Consider the following 19,350-nt stretch of genomic DNA (forward strand, 5'->3'; position numbering starts at 1 on the left):
AGGCTTCGAAATTTGTATACTCTTTATCTTTATACAAGTAGGCTCAGAAAAGCATATGAATTGTCATGTTACACTGTTTAATTAAATGTAATGTTTGGAAAGTAGAATCTACCCAAAAGATCAAGGACAAGAAACTCGGTAGTTATTAATTTCCACCATTTAATTGCAAAGTATATCAATGAATTACAATTCAATTTATATATATTCTGCCTAGAAATCGACAAATACTAAGTCTACGCTTCTTTTTTTCATTAATATAATCGAAATTATTTTAGCACACTGTAAATTATCTTAAGGGAAATAGTAACGTATAACTTAAAATGTTGCCTTATTACAATCGATTCAATTATGAAAATGGAATAAAAGTAACGGCCTGTAAATTTCTCACAGAGCTCCGTTAAGGCTTCTTCTCCCTTTGAAGCTGAAGTTTTTTATTTTATATATATGGAATAGGAACAGATATCGAGGAGAAATACTATTAAATCATTAAATTTTATATAAATAATAAAGTTACTTTTCATTTATGTAATAAATGAAATATAATAAGTTAACAAATTGTGTATAATTCCATTTAGTATAGTTATCAATCTGACTATTAGAGGTAATAAGTTGCGCGACCTAAATTGTAAGGCTAAAAAGAGGAGCGTGGAGAGTTCTGGCTTACTGCCTATTACTGCCGTAATATACATATAGACATAAGTTTGGAACATAAATAAAATATCAGTTTGTTAAGATTAAAAAATAATAATTTATTTTTATAACTCTCAGTTTTAGGTACTTTTACTAACATAATCTTATTATGTATTTTGTTTTAAGAACCGAATTTGTTATCTGTGATAGCTATACTCATACCGCCCAAATGGAGAGTATAGTCTATTGTCGTATCTATTTTTAGAATCATAGCCATACCGTACTGTCAAATTGAGTTACTGTGTCTAATGTCTATCAAAAACGCTGATTTACGCTTAATGTATTGTTAACCTTTCGGCAAACATTTCTGTTTTACAAATTTAGAGTACCAGTTAACGCAATTTATTCACATTAATCCTCGTTTGTATAATAAAAAAAATATATACATTTTTCATAACAGTAAAATCTAAAAGCCGAATTTGCTATAATATTTCTCATTATGTCTGGTGCAAAAATTATCGAGGTAAGGTTTTAATTTAGAAGAAAAAATATTTTTGAAATGTTTTCCTATTATTATTTTAATATATTTAATTACAGCTGCGTAGTGATATCGACGAATTAAATGAACTGCTTAAACAAGCCAAACGCAAGAAAGTTCTGGATATTCTTTCTCTGGAAATACGCAAACTTGAAACAGAATTAATTACTCTTAAGGAGAGCGAGAAAAATGAAGCTGCTATGGATGTTTCTTCTACACCCACTACATCCACACAGACACAAAAGCGATACCAAATAAAATTAAACGGATATGGTAAAGTTCCAATATAAACAATATTTAACATACACATTTTTGCAATAAGAAATTAGAACCGCTTTTTGAATGTTTAATTTTAAAAGAGAATGGCTATGAATATAATGTTTTACAGATTCCTTATTTTAATTTTATGGCAATAAAAACAAAAAATATATTATATCAAAATTTCATAAAAAGGTTTTTCCTTAGACTAATCTTAGTAATTTCCAAATTGTTCATTTTAAAGATTATTAGACACTATACAACCGCATCAGTATTAAACTATCATTATTATTAAGGAGAGCTAATATCATTACTCTTGTTCATTTTAGGCTGGGATCAATCAGATAAATATGTTAAAATATTTGTAACACTCAAGAATGTGCAAAATGTACCAAAAGAACAGGTCTACTGTAACTTGACTGAGCGATCAATGGAGCTACATGTTGACAATTTGGAGAATAAAGATTATTTGCTTGTTATTAACAAACTGCTGAACTCCATAAATGTTGAGGAAAGTCATTGGAAACAAAAAACAGGTAATATAATTAATGAAAATTAAAATACTTTGGTTTTTTTTTTTGGTTGTTTTTGGTTTTCATTAATAAAAAAGTATTTATACTAAAGGTTAATATTATATTATTAATACTATTTACATTAATTATATTCATTCTTTTCTTATATAAGATCTTTTTGATTGAGCGGTCTATTTTAGATAAAATTTTATGGAATTGTTGAGAGTAGACACAAATGATTAGTAAATACTTAGTAAGTAGCTGTTTATGTCTTAATTTTTAGATATGGTTGTGATATTCCTGGCCAAATCACAACAGAATATCAAGTGGTCTCATATGACAGAACTTGAAAAGAAATTCGAAGACCAACGCAACAACAAATTTAAGACTGATGATATGGAAAAGAAAGATCCACAAGAATATATCATGAGTCTCATGAAGAATATGTAAGTATTGAAAGCTTTTAAGTAATCAGGAATTCTTCACTTATTAATACTCTATTAGTTATATCATAATAATATTTTGATCCAAGTAACTTTTTCTTAGACTTTGTTGATTGTTTACATAATCATAATAGCAGCTGAAATAAGTCATTCTTAATCTTTTTGAAATTGAGATAACACTTTTATTTCTATATGTGTGGGAATACTGAGGATACAATGTAAGCTTAGGAACAGAAGTCACTAATCTTTTTAAATTTAAGAAGAAAACACAAACCAAAAACTCATGTATGTTGTATCATAGAAACATCTCATGTAACACAGCTTATAGATTTTTAAAAGAATTTATTGAGCTCTGTGACTCAGACAACTAAAACTGCCTAATAGAAGTAAAAAGAAACTTGTAATTTAATTTAACTCATTTACAAGAATTGTTCTGCTTCATTATGTCGTGTTTTCCAGGTATGAAACTGGAGATGATGAAATGAAAAGAACAATTTCAAAAGCTTGGTATGAAGGTCAACAAAAGAATAAGTCAGACACATTGGACCTCTGATGTGCTTGTATAATTTTTTAAGACCATATTTTAAGGTACATTTATCTGTAAGAATAATTTCAAAACAAAATAGAATATTTTATTTCTTGTAAGAGCAATTATAATTGTACTTGCATTGATGTTGTAGGCTATTGAAGATATTAAAAACATTACATTTTGAATATTTTTTTATTTTTGCTAAATATAAGATAAACATTTCAAGGATATAACATTACATTTGTGTACAATTTGTCTATACATTGATTATAAAATATAAAGATACAGCATTTTAGTCCATTTTTAAATATTTGGTCGGTGTAAACCAGGTAGATATCCTGAAATGAGAAATACACATTTTAATAATACAATTAAAAACAGTTTTTTTTTTAATTAATAAGTAATGCTCAAGTAAAATTTTATTCTGAACAACCTTTGAAAAAAAATTGTAAGACTTGAAAACTAGAATCAAATACAAATAATTTTGCTTACCATTTTGTATGTTTGTTTTCTTGATTGGAATTTGGCATCTTCATAATAATGCTAAATATATAAACAGCTTGCAGTGCATAAAATAGATATTGCCATTTCATTTCAAAGACATGGTATTCATATTGTAACTTTTGAACTGAAATAGGTTTTTCATTATCCTCATCATATCGCACCGTAGCTAATCTTCGCATATCATTAGATATGTCTACCTGAGTCATTTTAGTTTGTCTTCTTTCATCGCGAGCATTTGGTATCTCATGTCTTCTATTTGATAATTGGTTTTCATCAATTACGTTTCGTGATTGTTGGCGGTTATCGTTTTCAGTAGTACTCTTTGAGATATGAATGCCGCTTGCAAAGTTTCTATCATTTCTATACGTGATCCTGTTTTCATCTTGTCGTTCACTCGCTCTGATTTGAACCCTACGTTGTATATTGTTAATGTGAATTCTATCATTACTAATTTCATGTTTATATGATCGTTGTCTTTCAACTCGCTCGACATTATTATGGTTTTCTCTAGACCTAACATATTGAGATTCCCTCAAATTTCGTCTAGCATCATAGCGTATACGGTTTTCTGGAGATAAGCTTAATGCTTCACGAGTACGTCTTGACATTGTATTAGTTGCATCGTTGATGCTTCGCTGAATTCTTTCAGACCGTCTTAACTCGTTTACACGAAATTCTTGTGATGGTACATTACGCCGAACTGTTATTGTATTATCCCTATATAAATCTCTTTCAACCTTACGCCTTCGAACAATTATCATATTTTCGTTTGTATCTCTGATATCGCGTTTTTTCATTTCCAATCTAATATTCATGTTTACACGATTCATTTTATGTCCAAAGACATCTCTTAGTTCCCTGTTCTCTGAAGTTTCCATTTCATTTATGTTCCTCGTAGATCTGGCATTGCTATTTACATTCCTTTTTTCAAATCTGGACTTCATTGTTTCGCGTTCCTTCATTTCCAATCTGGAATTCATATTTACACGATTCATTTTAGGTCCAACGTTTTCCCTTACTTCTCTGTTGTCTGAAATTTCTATTTCATTTGTATTCCTAGTAGATCTGGCATTGCTATTTACATTTCTTCTGTCAATTCTGGACATCACTGTTTCGCGTTCCTTCGTTTCCAATCTGGAATTCTTATTTACACGATTCATTTTAAGTCCAAAGTCATCTCTTACTTCCCTCTTCTCTGAAGTTTCCTTTTCATTTATGTTCCTCGTAGATCGGGCATTGTTATTTGCATTTCTTCTGTCAGGTCTAAATATAACTGTTTCGCGTTCCCTCATTTCTAATCTGGAATTCATTTTAGGTGCAACATTTTCTCTTACTTCCCTGTTCTCTGAAATGTCTATTTCATTTGTATTCCTAGAAGATCTGGCATTATTATTTACATTCCTTCGGTCAAGTCTAGATAAACCTGTTTCGCGTTCCCTGATTTCCAATCTGGAATTCATATTTACACGATTCATTTTAGGTCCAACGTTTTCTCTTACTTCCCTGTTCTCTGAAATTTCTCTTTCATTTGTATTCCTAAAAATCTTGGCATTGTTATTTACATTCCTTCGGTCAAGTCTAGATAAACCTGTTTCGCGTTCCCTGATTTCCAATCTGGAATTCATATTTACACGATTCATTTTAGGTCCAACGTTTTCTCTTACTTCCCTGTTCTCTGAAATTTCTCTTTCATTTGTATTCCTAAAAATCTTGGCATTGTTATTTACATTCCTTCGGTCAAGTCTAGATAAACCTGTTTCGCGTTCCCTGATTTCCAATCTGGAATTCATATTTACACGATTCATTTTAGGTCCAACGTTTTCTCTTACTTCCCTGTTCTCTGAAATTTCTCTTTCATTTGTATTCCTAAAAATCTTGGCATTGTTATTTACATTCCTTCGGTCAAGTCTAGATAAACCTGTTTCGCGTTCCCTGATTTCCAATCTGGAATTCATATTTACACGATTCATTTTAGGTCCAACGTTATCTCTTACTTCCCTGTTCTCTGAAATTTCTATTTTATTTGTATTCCTAGAAGATCTGGCATTATTATTTACATTCCTTCGGTCAAGTCTAGATAAAACTGTTTCGTGTTCCGTCAGTTGCAATCTGGAATTCATATTTACATGATTTATTTTAGGTCCAACGTTTTCTCTTACTTTCCTGTTCTCTGAAATTTCTATTCCATTTGTGTTTCTAGTTGATCTAGCATTGGTATTTACATTCCTGCTGTCAAATCTAGACTCAAATGTTTGGCGTTCCTTCATTTCCATTTTGGAATTTATATTTACACGATTCATTTTAAGTTCAAAGTTATCTCTTACTTCTCTGTTTGCTAAAGATTCTTTTTCAACTGTGTCCCTAGTAGATCTAGGATTATTATTTCCATTCCTTCTGTCAATTTGAGATCTAGTATTAATTCGATCCATTCGTAACAGATACATTTCTTCAGAGGAACCACGCCTAGTTCTTAATCTATTTTCTCTTTCGCCATTTATATCAACTCGATCAAAAGGTTGACTCCGACCTCTTTGTGTGCGTAATACGCGAGATGTTTCATGTAGTGCCAACCTGTGTTCGCCCCTCGGTCTTCCTATATGTACTGCTCTGTTATGTACACGTGCAGATCTTTTTTGATCATCTCGAACCAATGAACGTTTGTTAGTTTGGCTATCGCCAGGGAAACGCCTTTTATTTTCTCTAGAGTCCATTCTATCGAGGCTACTTAGATTATTTCTTCGATCGTTTCTCGACTCTCCTTGAGAAAGATCTTCGTATAAGTCTCGCTGCATTCCAAGTCTACTGTTGCGATCATTTGATAGTTTATTATCATTGGCTCGTTCAGACCTTATTGTTCTTAAGTAACGTAAATCAGGTTCTTCGTGAATATATCTGTCATAAGTTTTAGTATATCTAACATGGTTAAAGCCAGTTCTCATAGCGTCGCTGTTAGTAAAACGTTGTGTATTTAGTTCGTCATGATCAGAAAACTGGCGTCGGGTTTGATCTCTATTATTATCATGAGTATTAAGTATGTCACGGTCGATATTACTATATCGGTTTACATCTCTGTTTTCAAGGGGAGTTCTTGTGGCATATTGTTTTCTGTAATTTTCGCGAGATAATGAGGTAGTTCGAATATTTCTTTGGTATTCTGCATCTCGATTTCTATCGAGCCTGTTATGTCGGAGGTTGCTTCGTAAATCGTTGGTGCTCTCGGAAGTACTTTCAACGAAATTTTGTTCTCTGACATCTCTTTTATGTCGTATATGAACTGAAGGACTGATAGTTTGACGATTTTCATCTCGGGAATGTTGTTTTATGTCCCTTATTTGCCATCTTCTTGATAGCCGAACTATTTCGGTGTCCCGTAAATTAGAATTTGGATAATTATCAGGTGTATTCAGTTGTCGTATTGCTGGTAAAAATCGGCGTTCTCGATTAATTTCATAAGCGGAGAAGCTTTTATCGGAAGGCAAGATACGTGGCGAGTGATCGTAGCATCTGTACCTTCCATCAATAAAAGGGCGCTCTGATGTTGTTATATGTAATAGGGCAAAAATTGAAAATAATAGTAAACGCCACTTATTCATAGTATTAACTTGTTGTACTTGTTTTTATTACTTTCTTGACTGTAACTGTAGGAATATGTTTCTGTACTGATGCTTTGGAACAGACAACGTGCCCTTTTATACTGTATCGGTGACTATGGCGATTAAACTGCTATTAAACGCAAGAACGGATCCAATTTTCGAATAACCTTTAGGAGCACACTTAGGACGTGGAGACAGATAGTCTTGATACTCGTTTGTGTCACATGCGAGGAAATACTAGTAGTATTATAAGCTATCGTAAAATTTGCCTGATACAGACCTGGACGAATAAAAATTAAAGGTTTACCAAAACGAAAATAAGACAAATGACTTTCTTACAATATAACTACAATACAGTTATTTTAGTAGTAATAGGTGTTCAAATTTGCAAAAATACACGATTCGTATAATCTATATTCTGCCTATATCTTATTATTTTTATTCATGTTTTTTTAGAAAAAAGAATATTCCAATACTTTTGCAAGCGCAAGGATTAAAAATACTTGGTTTGGTTATAACTACCCCATTCGCTTTATCTCTGGTCGCAGCTGCACAAGAAAATTTGTCCTCGCGCGAAATAATTATCTGATCAAACCCATTGGAGCAATATATGGAAGTCTTAAATTGAAATTATACTACATGACGTCAAACGAGTTATTTTTGTCCGAAACGTTTTCGTCCTTGAACGCATATAAAATATATCCAAATACAATGGCACACAAATTGTAAAAATATATAAATACATATGTATTTTTCATTTTGTTTCCTTTTAATTATATATTTGTTTTTGTTTTTTTTTAATACTTATATGAAGATTATTTTATTACCTGTCTAGTAAGTATTTACGAAGAGATAATTTGAATATGCGACGAAGAAATGTAAGCGGAAAAGAAAAATACAGCTGGTTTAAAATAAAATAATTGAGAAACTTTTTACAGAAAACCAAATTTCGTTAAAAGTATAACAACTCGTCTTATTTCCTTCACGGTTTATTTTTCGCTCAAAGGATCGGAACTACGACGGGAAAATGCTGCTAGCGTTATTGCCACCATTCCACGCGATCATGATTCATACAATACCTAATTTTAATGCCTTAATGTTAATAATTATTATGTAAATAAATGTTTATTTGGGTGAGTTAAAAATAATAGTTTGTAATATTAAAATAACCGCTTTTTACTAAATGCATATGTATGTATACACAGTACATATACCAAAATAACATCTTTTTCAATTTTTGTCCGTCTGTCTATCTGTCTGTTTGTTCCGGCTAATCTCTGGAACCGCTGGACCGATTTAGACGGGACTTTCACTGGCAGATAGCTGATGTAATAAGGAGTAACTTGGCTGCAACAATATTTTTTTGTTAAATTCAAACGCGCACGAAGTCGTGTTATATAAGCTAACTAGTTTTATCACGCGATTTAATGCGCGTTAAATTTGTATAAGGCACCTGTCCATAAAATAATGTTATATCCAATCACCTAACAATAATAACGAAAGTTAAATAATGCTTATTATCTCATCCTACATTTGTATTTAACCTTAAAATAGTTAATGATTCCCTATAAATTGTGATATATTTATATTACATGCCCTAGCAGGGAAACTAAGTAGTGCCATTTATGCAATAAAAACAATAAGAAAACTCACGGACATAAGTACTGCTAGACTAGTTTATTTTAGTAATTTTCACAGTCTTATGTCATATGGAATGTTGTTATGGGGTAATGCAGCAGATATTGAAATAGTATTTATTCTGCAGAAAAGAACTATCCGAACTATTTATAATATTAGCTGTAGGACATCATTACGCGAAAAATGTAAAGAAATAGGTGTATTAACGGCTGCTTCACAATATATTCATATAATAAATATATCATATATCATGGATATATTATACATCATATATAATATATCATGGGCGGTGGTTAGTCACTTTCCATCAGGTGAGCCTCCTGCTCGTTTGCCAACTCTAATATAAATAAATATATATATAATGTTTATACAGAAGAATATACAAAAGTATTCCATAAAAGCTGATATACATACTATTAATACAAGAAATAAGAATAAACTTGTAACCCCTATTTTCCGTTTGCATACGGTACAGAGAACGTTTTTGGGCAATGGTATACGCATATATAATAAGATACCGGGAAATGAAACCAATTTTCCATTTGCGAAATTTAAAAAGTTAAATATTTAATATGTTAATTAAAGACTAAAGTAATAAATAAGTCTTATTATTCATTAAATGAGTACTTTTTAGAAAAAAACGCCTGGATTTAGGCTCGGGTTCCATCACAGGACACTAATTTTTGTAAAAAAAACAGCATTGTAAATCTGTTTATTTGAAAAGAGCAACTATGCGAGTTTCTTGCCGTTTCTTCTCGCTGGAGGCTGCTTTCCGAAACGGTGGTAGTTTTTTAATATCGACGATTCAAAAACGCTTCTTTGTGAAGTTTACTTGAATAAAATTGATTTGATTTGATTACATAATACTCAATTTAAAAATTACAATACAGACAGGCAAATTACTATTGTGATTTTGTAAACTTGTAGATTATAGCTTATCAATTTACAAGGCAGTTATTTTGAAATCGAATAATCTTTGGAGACGCACTTCCATTTTATTTAATTATATTTATTTTTACACATAAAACATTGGGCAAGAATAATACCTATACTGTTCTGTTTTCTAATTGAGAAAACATACCAAATAAATATCATATACCTCTCTATTCTAAATAACAAAATACCAATTGTCATATTATGAGTGTAAATCATAATATTATAAAACTGTATTCAAATAGGCTATTACAAAAACTTTCGGATTCATTTTTCAAGATTATTATTAAATATAGCTATAGAGCTGTTTCTAGATTGTAATTTCATAGCTGGTGCGTAAATATGTGCATATTATACAGAATACGACATAACCAATTACTGGAATCGCGATATTTCATGAGTGACGACTGACGAGTGTGAGGCAAATAAGTATCTCAATTTAAAAAAAGCATGTACTTAACTTGTGTGTGTCCACATTATATATTTAAAGATAACTAATATCTGCTATATGTATATATATAATCAAATCGAGTTTAATTATATAGGAATTGCTTCTATTCTGTACACGTCTAAATAGAAGTAATATAAAGTAGTGCTAATATTAAGGTATCGTAATACAGCTTTTTAAATATGATTCAAATATTTTAAATTTAATTATTGTTAAATTTGTATTTTTACATATGTCTACAAATCTTAGATGCCTATAAAATTATTGTTACTACTACAAAGAGTCGGGTTAAAGTGTTTTATTTTTAAATAACAATTTCACCCTAAAGGTTTCACGCTTTCACAATCAATTTTACTTTCACTTTGTTTTACTGTTACCAAAACTTTCCTTGTCATAATTAGCCCTGTAAGGTAAAAAAAGTCATCATGTGTCATAAATAACCAATAATATAAAACAAATGCCTTTATTATAAAAAATATTTTAAATGTTTATCAGGAACAGAAAAGTACAAAAAAATAGCTCCTTATGAAATGCCCATTCATGTCAGATCTAGAACCTTAGAACCAACTTTAGTCACGTTTTTTTTGTCGTATACGTAGACGGACTGTCAATTGGACCATCTGATGATAAATGGTCTCCGCTGGCCATTACTATTGGTATTGTAAGAAATATTAATCATTCTTCCACCTACCTTACAAACTTAGATGCAAATGACATAGCTTTCACACCAAAAAACTAACTAATGCTGTTAAGCGGTAGAATGAGTAGCTTGTACCGACCCGGATGGGATTGCTAAAAAAACCCTACCACTATTTATGAAAACTTGAGGGTTTTCGCTATAAAATATTAGGATCAAGAGCTTTCTTTACCTTTAATACATAATAAAATTAGAATGTTTGAGTGTAATTATAAGCATATCGTTACATATATAGAAGCCATAAGCGTAAATAAACATATACTCATCCGCCACGCAGATTCCTTTCTGTTGCGATAAATTATTATAAGCATAAATAAAAGTCATGAAAATTCTACTTGAAAATTTGACATTGTAGAAACTTCTATTTTGAAAATTAATATCAGATGGTATTCATATAACTTTAGTAATATAAATATTTTTTGATGTATTCGTTACTCTATTTCTAAAATAGTAGGTAATAGTAGTTATTACTAGTTACTAATTCTTTTCTTGCTAATTTTTCGATATATGTATATTTTTAAGTGTGTTTCTGATGTGATGTCGGAAACATATTTTTTGAGCTTACATTGCTGGCTTGCTCAAATACTGGCTGAACCCTACGAGATAGATCAAAATAATGTACTACAGTATTGTACAGTGGCGTAGCTAGGTGCATTGGAAAAGAATCGGGCCATCACCCTTTCTTTAAATTATATTACCCTACAACATTAGATAGGAAAAAAGTCTTGAGCAGGGTCGAGGTTTTCTAGCCTCAGGGGCTGGCGAGTTGCCTGACCTGATCTTTTCAAAGCTTAGGTTAGAGGGCCCTGGTGCACTACACGATCTGGCCTTACGATACCTACACCACTGATTGTAGGTACTTAAAAACGTCAACTAAGTTGCGTGTCATTTCTTAGGGATAAATAATGCCTTATTTACGAAGCGATTTTATACAATACAGCATTAATCCTTATCCAATCAAATAACTAAATACATAGTGCATTTAATATGGCCCTTTACAGCATGTAATTTAAATGAATATTTCCGAAGATATTACAGATTCAAAACATTTGTATTCTATCTAATGATAAAAAAAGCTGTAAGTTGACTTGTAAGAGACATTGCACTTAAAAACTAAATAAATGTTTATTCATTAAATATAAATATATTTATTTAAAATAAAACAACTGTTGGGCAACCAAAGGTTTATTTTTTATATAATTTTCTTAGTCCTAATTGTATCCATAGGATTGCATGACAGCAGTGAAGGGAGCTGTAACCTTCGCAACTTTTTCACCAGCTTCCTTGGTGATTTTCTGTAAAAAAAGGAATGAATATATTGTATTTTGCTCTTTCATAAAATTAAAAATAGTGAGAAGTTTATAATAAATCAGTTGGTTTTTCTTTTCATAAACATCAAATAATGTAGGTAAGTTGGTATAATCATCATAGACACTAGCCAAAATTTACAGTAATTTTTAAAAAATGGACTTCCTAATTTTGTATTTTACATTAAATCTTTTATTACCTGAAAACAAACATTTATATGTTGAATTAAATAAAATTCTGTTAACAGCAAATATAAACCTAAGAAATATAAATTTAAGATTAAAGTTTAAAATAAGAAGGCTGCACATACCTTAAGTTTCTTCTCATACGCAAGTTTGTGGATGGTTTTGAACTTCCTCTTGTCCTCCAGTTTACGGACAACATCACGGTATTTCCATCCAACTTCATGAGAAAGACGGCCGACGTGACAGTACTGGAAGATATTTGATACAAACTCAGTAAAGTATATACACCCATACTAAGATTTATTAACATATTAATATCAGAAATATAAAATTTCAACATTAGTTGATATCTTTCAGTCGCAAATTACCCAAGAAATAACATCATTTAATACCTATTCTAATATTTATAACATTAATTTATTTTATTAAATATGTAATATATAATATAATAATACCAAAACTATCTTTTAATCCAAATAATAGATTAATATAATTTCCATTACCTTGCGTCCTGGCTTCAAGCAGAACACTCTGAGAGCTGCAGGTACAACCACACGACGACGGCTGTCATATGGAGGAGGACATCCATCATAAGCGCGGAGCCTTCTCAGTGCATCCTTTCCGCGCTCAGTTTTGTGTGGGATCATACCTTGTATAAACATATTAGAACAAATTAATATATAGAACTCCTAATGTGTAACATTAATTTTATATTTCAATGAACTTCATACATTTTGTATTATCACAGAACCATCAAATAATGTAGGTAAAAAAGTAAATAATCATTAGTTGTTTTTTTTTAAATAATTGAACATAAAATATATTTATGGATATTTTTTAATAGTCAAAGATCAGTATTGATTTGAATATAAAAACTAGTATATATTTTATAGTCTACTAAGATAGTGTATTCATTTGTATTTTGTCAAATTATAATGCCTTAAAAATAAATAAATTTAGGACTTGGCAGGCATTGTGCTGTGAAAACAAATACTTAATAAAAATACAATTTAATGAAATCATTAATTACTTAAATTTGATTGTGAGGCCAGCAGCTATGTATGGTTTGGGTTTGATTACAAATTCAGAAACTACCATCAAAAGTAAATAAACTGATATAAGAAGTAATTACTTAGTTCCAGTCTAGCTTTATATTTTAATATTTGCCTCAAGATACAACTAGACAGTTAAACCAATTTCGATACAATTTTGTAACTCTTTAAGCTGGTAATAAGCAACTACTTGCAAGAAAAGACGAGTTCCTAATTTTAGAACATTTTACAATTTGAATAACTAATAACATGCATAAAAATACATAAATTCACCTCTAACGGTCTTCCACAAAACTTTAGAGGGAGCTCTGAAGTGGAATGGTCCACGGGCTGGGTTCACATTGCAACGTTTACGCAAAAATGACATAAACTTCAGCTTGTTCCTGAAATAATGGATAAAAATATAATGATGTTCCTCATATCTCATCAAATAATATCAATAAATTAAAATCAGAAAATACAATAGTAACAACATAAATGCTTTCAGTCGCAAATTACCCAATGAAACATCATATGAAACGTGTAACATAATTATAATAGTGTTTAAATGGTAAGTTATTACAAAGACATACCTGAAGAAGTTTCCTGAGATGTTAAGTTGTTCACATCTCACAACAATTACTTTGTTTCCTTCTAAAAGGACCTTTGCAATCACTGCGGCCAGTCGGCCAAGCAGGTGGCCACGGCCATCGATAATTATGGCCTAAAATAAAACAAATTGAGAGGACTACTATTTGAAAACACTGCCGCTATACAAATCTAACCTCAATGTTAAAAAAAAATACGTGGTATTAAGTGTATCTAAACTTTAATAGAGAGATAATACTTAATGGTAGAAAGCACGAATTAGATCCAAATTAAACATATTATGATAGAAATACCACGTTTTTCAAAAATAATTTCACTTGTTAGACACGCCAGCACGTGTATGTCGCAGGGCATGTTAAATTCTACACATTTACTAAAAATTTAACACTAATTATATTTAAGAAGAACATATCTTCACTATTAATACAAATTTTAACGATATATTTAGTTAATTGTCAGCAAAATTGGCAAATTTTATCTCACCTTATTACTAAAGCCCGTCATTTTCTCGACAACAAAACGGAAAAGGATAACTTTTTAAACTAACATGGCTACCGGATACCCATGTGGGAAGTATAAGGCCGCGTTCAAAATTAAAAATATATTTTATTCTTTAAAGTAATAAATATTATGTTAAATTTGCGTGATTTTATACTCTTAACCGAGAATTATAAAAATATTTTATTTATATAATTAAAAAATTAAAAACTATTTTAAAATATTTAAAGTATAATTCATTAAAACTGATTAGATTTTATTTTATTAGATAATAATGAAGTATTTATTTATATCTCTTGCGAATGAGTAATTTTAAACTTCTTAGAATTTGAACTTTTTAGAATCTTTATGTGGATTATAGCGACAAAGTAATTGCAAATAAAATAATTAAGAAGTTTTATATCATTGTTTCTTTTTTTAAATACACTTTACATTTATTCACAAGTACAGTTCTTTTTATTGTCTTTCCTTTGTATAATATCTAAATATTTTGTTCTCATAATTTTAATATCTCATCGCTTACTTTTTCTATTATTTCGATAAAATAATTTCAAGTCATAATGTGTAATTTTCAAAAATTTAAATATAATTTCCATCGAGAGTTCTATAAAAAGTACTGAATGTCTTGCGTATGTAAGTATACCATTACAAATATTAATAAATATAACATAATATACTAATTTAATGCAGTAGAGTGTAGAATTAAAGTGAGTTTGTTTATCCATATGTAGAGGCAGCAGGGTTCCAAATAATCGAAAATCTAACTTGGTTTTTTTAAGTCAGTAAAGTTAGCTTTAACAATCTTTCATAGTTTACGTGAGCGTAACCAACAAAAATATACAAACTCTCAACAAATAGAACGAAAAATTTAAAAATATGAAGCTAAGTAAACGTTAATAGTTAATAAGTTTTTAAAATAATCTGCAGAACAAGTTTCATAATGATTTTTTTTGTTTTTCAGGCATATTTGAGTGAAAAAAATAAAAAAAATATTGAAATAATATTGTTTTCCGTCTCGCATTTTTAAATTTGGACCGATAATTATTGTTTAAATATTGAAAAATATCCAGTGTTTAATAGTTTTTATAATCAGAAGAAAAAAATAGATTGTAATTGATACTTTTTTTTAAATAAATTTTTGAAGTTGCATTTTGGACTCATTTTGAAAAATTCTAAAAAACGCGATAACTCAAAAATGTTTCACTTTTGCATTATGCATATGGGGGTTAAAATTATCGCAAATAGTCACCCCTATAACCTCCTAACAGGAATACGGCGAATTACCAATAACCCTATATATATATATTTTCTTGCTAATTCAACTTTTCGTTAAGTAATTATTCTATGAATTTATTATTTGTGCGTTTTTAGTTATTTTTCTTAAAAAATATTACTCAAAAGTTAGCACCAATTACTTGACTTTTTTAATTTTGTTTTATACTTTCTGATTAGGTATTTATTGAGTTACGACATTGGTCAAAACTCAATATAACACACTGAGTGTGACACTGACAAATAACAATGACGGTCGACATCTGTTTGACAATTTCATTATTTTAGGTTGAAATTTTCAGATCTATACAAGAATCATATAATAGATTAGAGGTTTCGAGTCTTCGCATTATAGGATATAAATAACAATATTGTAATACATGCTATTTTTCAACTCTATTAGTCAGTAACCACGTCAGTCGGCCACCGGCCAGCAGTCAGTAGCTTGAATCTGTTCAGAGATGATACAAGTTTTCCCTAATTATTTTAATATAAAAAATGGAGATCCCATATAAGAAAATATTTATTTATGTTTTGACCTTTGCGGCTTATGCTTACACTGGTATTGGTTCGAGTATGTTACGAAACTTAAAGGACGCAGTTTTGTCAGCTGAGTCTGTATTTGGGGATGTATTTAAGAACGTTATAACTGTTGCTGAAAAGTTTAAGTCGTTACATGAAGTCTTCGACGCTGCCGTTGAAGAGGACTGCATTTTTTTTTGCCCCGAAGGTTCTAACATCATGATTAATTCAACTTAATATTAGATAAAATAAAGAAATACGTTTTCAGTTTAACTGATTTTCCTTTTTTAGGACAAAAGCCTGTTCGAAATAAAAACCATATTCCGAAGTCTGATGGCTGTGGTTCGCTCGGGTTCGAGATATCATCGGATTATTTACCATTGGAACAGATGACGAAATGTTGTGATGCACACGATATATGTTATGACACTTGTAATAGTGGAAAAGAAGTTTGTGATTTAGAGTTTAAGAAGTGCCTGTATAATTACTGTGATACATATAAAAATGTTAATGTCGCGGGGAATGCGATTACAAAAGGTATTAATTTCTAATATTAATTTACTATGTCTGTCTTAATTTAATTATATATATAAAAAATATTCTTTGAAGCCATTAAAAGAAAATATAAGTTGTTTGATTGTAATAGTTTTTTACAGATTCTTATTAAGCTAAGTTTTCTAAATAAATCATATCAATTATTCATAATGAGTTATACATTAGTTAATAGATAGAGTAACTGTAGTGGAAAAAGTTAAAGTTAACTTGAAGGATTCTATTTGCCTTAAATAACAGAACTGTCTTGAAATTAGTTTATCCACATATTTATTCGTATAAAAATGTTCATTCATCTCAATATATATTTTTTCATTGCAGGTTGTAAAGGTGCAGCCAAACTTTTGTTTACGGGAACCTTAACACTTGGCTGCAAATCATATTTAGATGCACAAACAAATGCATGTTACTGTCCATCTGTAAAAAATAAGTATAAAAAATATGCCACTGGTAAAGATGAATTTTAACTGCAAGGGCATCAGTACATCAGTACCTTCTCATCATCCTATTATTTTATTCAACTTCAAAAGAAGCAGTCTTGTTTTGTAGTTTGCTTTATTTAAGATATTTATTATGAATACGATAAAAAGGATATTTTGTGTAATTGTTTTTATCATTGTCTTGATAAAATGTAGCAATTCTATCAAATGTTAATTATATTTTTGTATATCTAAAAGAATGTCAAAAATAAAAATAAAATAATATATATTATGTTTTATTTTAGCAATAATATTACTTTTTAAATGTTGCCTACCTCTGTAATGTAAAATAATTTATTTGCTAGATATAGAATATAGGCCTTTAAAAGTGTGAAATGCTACATGCATGTATAATCCATTTCATTCAAAACTTTAACAAACACGAAAATAAAAAGAATCTTTAAGTGAAAAAAAATAATATTTTGATATTTAATTCCATACGTTTAAAAAATCTTTATAAACAATAAAATGTAAAATATAATATTTTACAAAATTTCTTTAAGTTCTATAAAATTGTAATGAAATGGAATATACAATTTAATATCAATACATTTCGATATCTTATGAGCATTTTGTTATTTTACATGACTTCAATAACTATATGTTAGTAATAAAAAAAATACTTCTAATGGACGCAGTCACAATGCTAATGCTATTTTTCCACATTGAGCATACAAAAATAATTGCAATATAAATAAATGCATGTAAATATTTCATGATGATTAAATTTTGTTTCATTCAAATAATTTCTTTGTAGCTTTAAATAACTAGAATGTGAGCGAATTTAAACTTAAAAGTAATTAATGATAAAGTATATTCTATGTTAGCAGATCCTTGATCTCTTCTTTTTCTGCTGCATCAATGTAAGGCGTACCATCTGGTGTTTGTCCATTTTTAGATGCACCCTGATAAACAAATAATTAAAATGAATATCAGAGTTCTGCATTCATTTCATCAATATAATGATTTCTATAAATAACATGATATTATTTTATATATTGATGATATTTAGATATTTCATTCAAACTGGAAATTATGATTATTACATTTTAATTGTTTTATAGAAATTTTGTTAAGAAATATATGTTTTGGATGGTATATTTACATGTTTTAATAATATTTTTACACATTCAGTATGTCCTTCCCAGATAGCTGCGAGTATCACAGATATTCCATGTTTATCCACCTTCTGAAACAAAAATATATTATAAAAATTTAAATACTGATCTGAAAAATCTATAATCTGTATTGATTAATTATAATATAATATACATTTAGATATTATTCAAGAATGGTTGGATTTGTTTTTTGATCAAATTTAAGCAACTATGTCTCTGAGAGCCTAACTTTAAGCTGGCTATTAAATCAAAATATATGCATTCATGTTTTTCTAATAATAAGTGATTTTGTTACAAAATTAAGGTAATATCAAAAGGCCTTTTTCCTAGCCACCTTGGTTTTATGCTATTGAAACAGATAGATTTAACAATATTTAAAATAATTTATAGCATCATGATGAGACAGATATAATAATACTTGAATCTTAATTTAAACGTGACTTAGCCTGCCTTATTAACATTATAGCCAAATCATTCTAAAGTAGCTACAGTAAAACTGTTATATAGAAAGTGATATATGTGGTAAACTTACATTGGGGTCAGCTCCTTTATCTAATAAGTAGTTCACCACAGCTGTTTGGCCATAATCTGCCGCATAATGTAAGGGAACCCTACCGTCGATTAAGGCATTCACGTCAATTTTCTAAAAAAAATTAAGTACTATTAGATAAATAAATAATTCTTAAAATGTTAATACTTAAATTATTAACACATTTTGAGCACAGTCAGTTCGCAAATTTTGTAACTTAGAATGCTCTACAATAATGTACTTTTAGTGGTTTTTATCTTTGATATTATGTTAATGACGAATCATATTTTTTTGTTATTACTTTTTTTGCGATATCTTACACTTTTCTCCACGATGTCCTTAACTTGGTCTATGTCGCCGTTTTTAATGCCCCAAACTAATTCACTCATTTTTATGTACTTGCTAAATAATCTCTGTTTATTTATTACAATTAAAGAGTCAGAGTTTTATAAATCTATCAAAAGTGAAAAGCTTCAATGCAAATTAGAATTAAGGAACAGATAAAATAAATTTTCTTTTGACAC

General features: G+C 29.5%; 5 protein-coding genes and 1 non-coding gene across 6 annotated transcripts; 2 read left to right on the forward strand and 4 right to left on the reverse strand.

Moving 5' to 3' along the window:
• Positions 1–866: 866 nt before the first annotated feature.
• On the forward strand, positions 867–3,095 carry LOC113400438 (calcyclin-binding protein). Its single transcript, XM_026639994.2, has 5 exons — positions 867–1,153; positions 1,228–1,441; positions 1,756–1,962; positions 2,222–2,384; positions 2,841–3,095. The coding sequence occupies exons 1-5, from the start codon at positions 1,130–1,132 to the stop codon at positions 2,932–2,934; spliced, it is 702 nt and encodes a 233-aa protein (XP_026495779.1). The 5' UTR covers positions 867–1,129; the 3' UTR covers positions 2,935–3,095.
• Positions 2,992–7,007, reverse strand: LOC135193757 (putative uncharacterized protein DDB_G0286901). The gene is made up of 2 exons (XM_064217576.1): positions 3,403–7,007; positions 2,992–3,248 (listed from the first exon to the last, which is right to left on the reverse strand). The coding sequence occupies exons 1-2, from the start codon at positions 7,005–7,007 to the stop codon at positions 3,203–3,205; spliced, it is 3,651 nt and encodes a 1,216-aa protein (XP_064073646.1). The 3' UTR covers positions 2,992–3,202.
• A 4,885-nt stretch (positions 7,008–11,892) lies between these two features.
• Positions 11,893–14,467, reverse strand: LOC113400249 (large ribosomal subunit protein uL13). Its single transcript, XM_026639754.2, has 6 exons — positions 14,340–14,467; positions 13,841–13,971; positions 13,542–13,651; positions 12,720–12,865; positions 12,342–12,464; positions 11,893–12,018 (listed from the first exon to the last, which is right to left on the reverse strand). Exons 1-6 carry the CDS (start codon positions 14,358–14,360, stop codon positions 11,935–11,937), a joined length of 615 nt encoding a protein of 204 aa, XP_026495539.1. The 5' UTR covers positions 14,361–14,467; the 3' UTR covers positions 11,893–11,934.
• LOC113400616 (small nucleolar RNA SNORD34) lies at positions 12,935–13,010 on the reverse strand. Its single transcript, XR_003369075.2, has one exon. It is a non-coding gene; the product is annotated as a small nucleolar RNA SNORD34 (small nucleolar RNA).
• A 1,442-nt stretch (positions 14,468–15,909) lies between the features above and the next one.
• LOC113400248 (group XIIA secretory phospholipase A2) lies at positions 15,910–17,878 on the forward strand. The gene is made up of 3 exons (XM_026639753.2): positions 15,910–16,356; positions 16,440–16,685; positions 17,022–17,878. Exons 1-3 carry the CDS (start codon positions 16,125–16,127, stop codon positions 17,165–17,167), a joined length of 624 nt encoding a protein of 207 aa, XP_026495538.1. The 5' UTR covers positions 15,910–16,124; the 3' UTR covers positions 17,168–17,878.
• On the reverse strand, positions 17,402–19,350 carry LOC113400250 (myotrophin-like). Its single transcript, XM_026639756.2, has 4 exons — positions 19,147–19,350; positions 18,830–18,940; positions 18,285–18,368; positions 17,402–18,084 (listed from the first exon to the last, which is right to left on the reverse strand). The coding sequence occupies exons 1-4, from the start codon at positions 19,213–19,215 to the stop codon at positions 17,998–18,000; spliced, it is 351 nt and encodes a 116-aa protein (XP_026495541.1). The 5' UTR covers positions 19,216–19,350; the 3' UTR covers positions 17,402–17,997.

This window comes from Vanessa tameamea, chromosome 17 (assembly GCF_037043105.1).
Source record: "Vanessa tameamea isolate UH-Manoa-2023 chromosome 17, ilVanTame1 primary haplotype, whole genome shotgun sequence".
NCBI classification, from domain to species: domain Eukaryota; kingdom Metazoa; phylum Arthropoda; class Insecta; order Lepidoptera; family Nymphalidae; genus Vanessa; species Vanessa tameamea.

Excerpts from the sequence above, each read along its gene's own strand:
- LOC113400438 (XM_026639994.2), top strand. The coding sequence starts at position 1,130 with ATGTCTGGTGCAAAAATTATCGAG. Across the intron at positions 1,442-1,755 it reads AATAAAATTAAACGGATATG|GCTGGGATCAATCAGATAAA; the intron begins GTAAAGTTCCAA and ends TGTTCATTTTAG. Across the intron at positions 1,963-2,221 it reads TCATTGGAAACAAAAAACAG|ATATGGTTGTGATATTCCTG; the intron begins GTAATATAATTA and ends CTTAATTTTTAG.
- LOC135193757 (XM_064217576.1), bottom strand. The coding sequence starts at position 7,007 with ATGAATAAGTGGCGTTTACTATTATTTTCAATTTTTGCCCTATTACAT. Across the intron at positions 3,249-3,402 it reads GAAAACAAACATACAAAATG|GATATCTACCTGGTTTACAC; the intron begins GTAAGCAAAATT and ends TTCTCATTTCAG.
- LOC113400249 (XM_026639754.2), bottom strand. The coding sequence starts at position 14,360 with ATGACGGGCTTTAGTAATAAG. Across the intron at positions 13,972-14,339 it reads TGACGGGCTTTAGTAATAAG|GCCATAATTATCGATGGCCG; the intron begins GTGAGATAAAAT and ends GTTTTATTTTAG. Across the intron at positions 13,652-13,840 it reads ATCTCAGGAAACTTCTTCAG|GAACAAGCTGAAGTTTATGT; the intron begins GTATGTCTTTGT and ends CCATTATTTCAG.
- LOC113400248 (XM_026639753.2), top strand. The coding sequence starts at position 16,125 with ATGGAGATCCCATATAAGAAAATATTTATTTATGTTTTGACCTTTGCG. Across the intron at positions 16,357-16,439 it reads CATTTTTTTTTGCCCCGAAG|GACAAAAGCCTGTTCGAAAT; the intron begins GTTCTAACATCA and ends TTCCTTTTTTAG. Across the intron at positions 16,686-17,021 it reads GGGGAATGCGATTACAAAAG|GTTGTAAAGGTGCAGCCAAA; the intron begins GTATTAATTTCT and ends TTTTCATTGCAG.
- LOC113400250 (XM_026639756.2), bottom strand. The coding sequence starts at position 19,215 with ATGAGTGAATTAGTTTGGGGCATTAAAAACGGCGACATAGACCAAGTT. Across the intron at positions 18,941-19,146 it reads AGGACATCGTGGAGAAAAGT|AAAATTGACGTGAATGCCTT; the intron begins GTAAGATATCGC and ends AATTTTTTTTAG. Across the intron at positions 18,369-18,829 it reads ATAAAGGAGCTGACCCCAAT|AAGGTGGATAAACATGGAAT; the intron begins GTAAGTTTACCA and ends TTTTTGTTTCAG.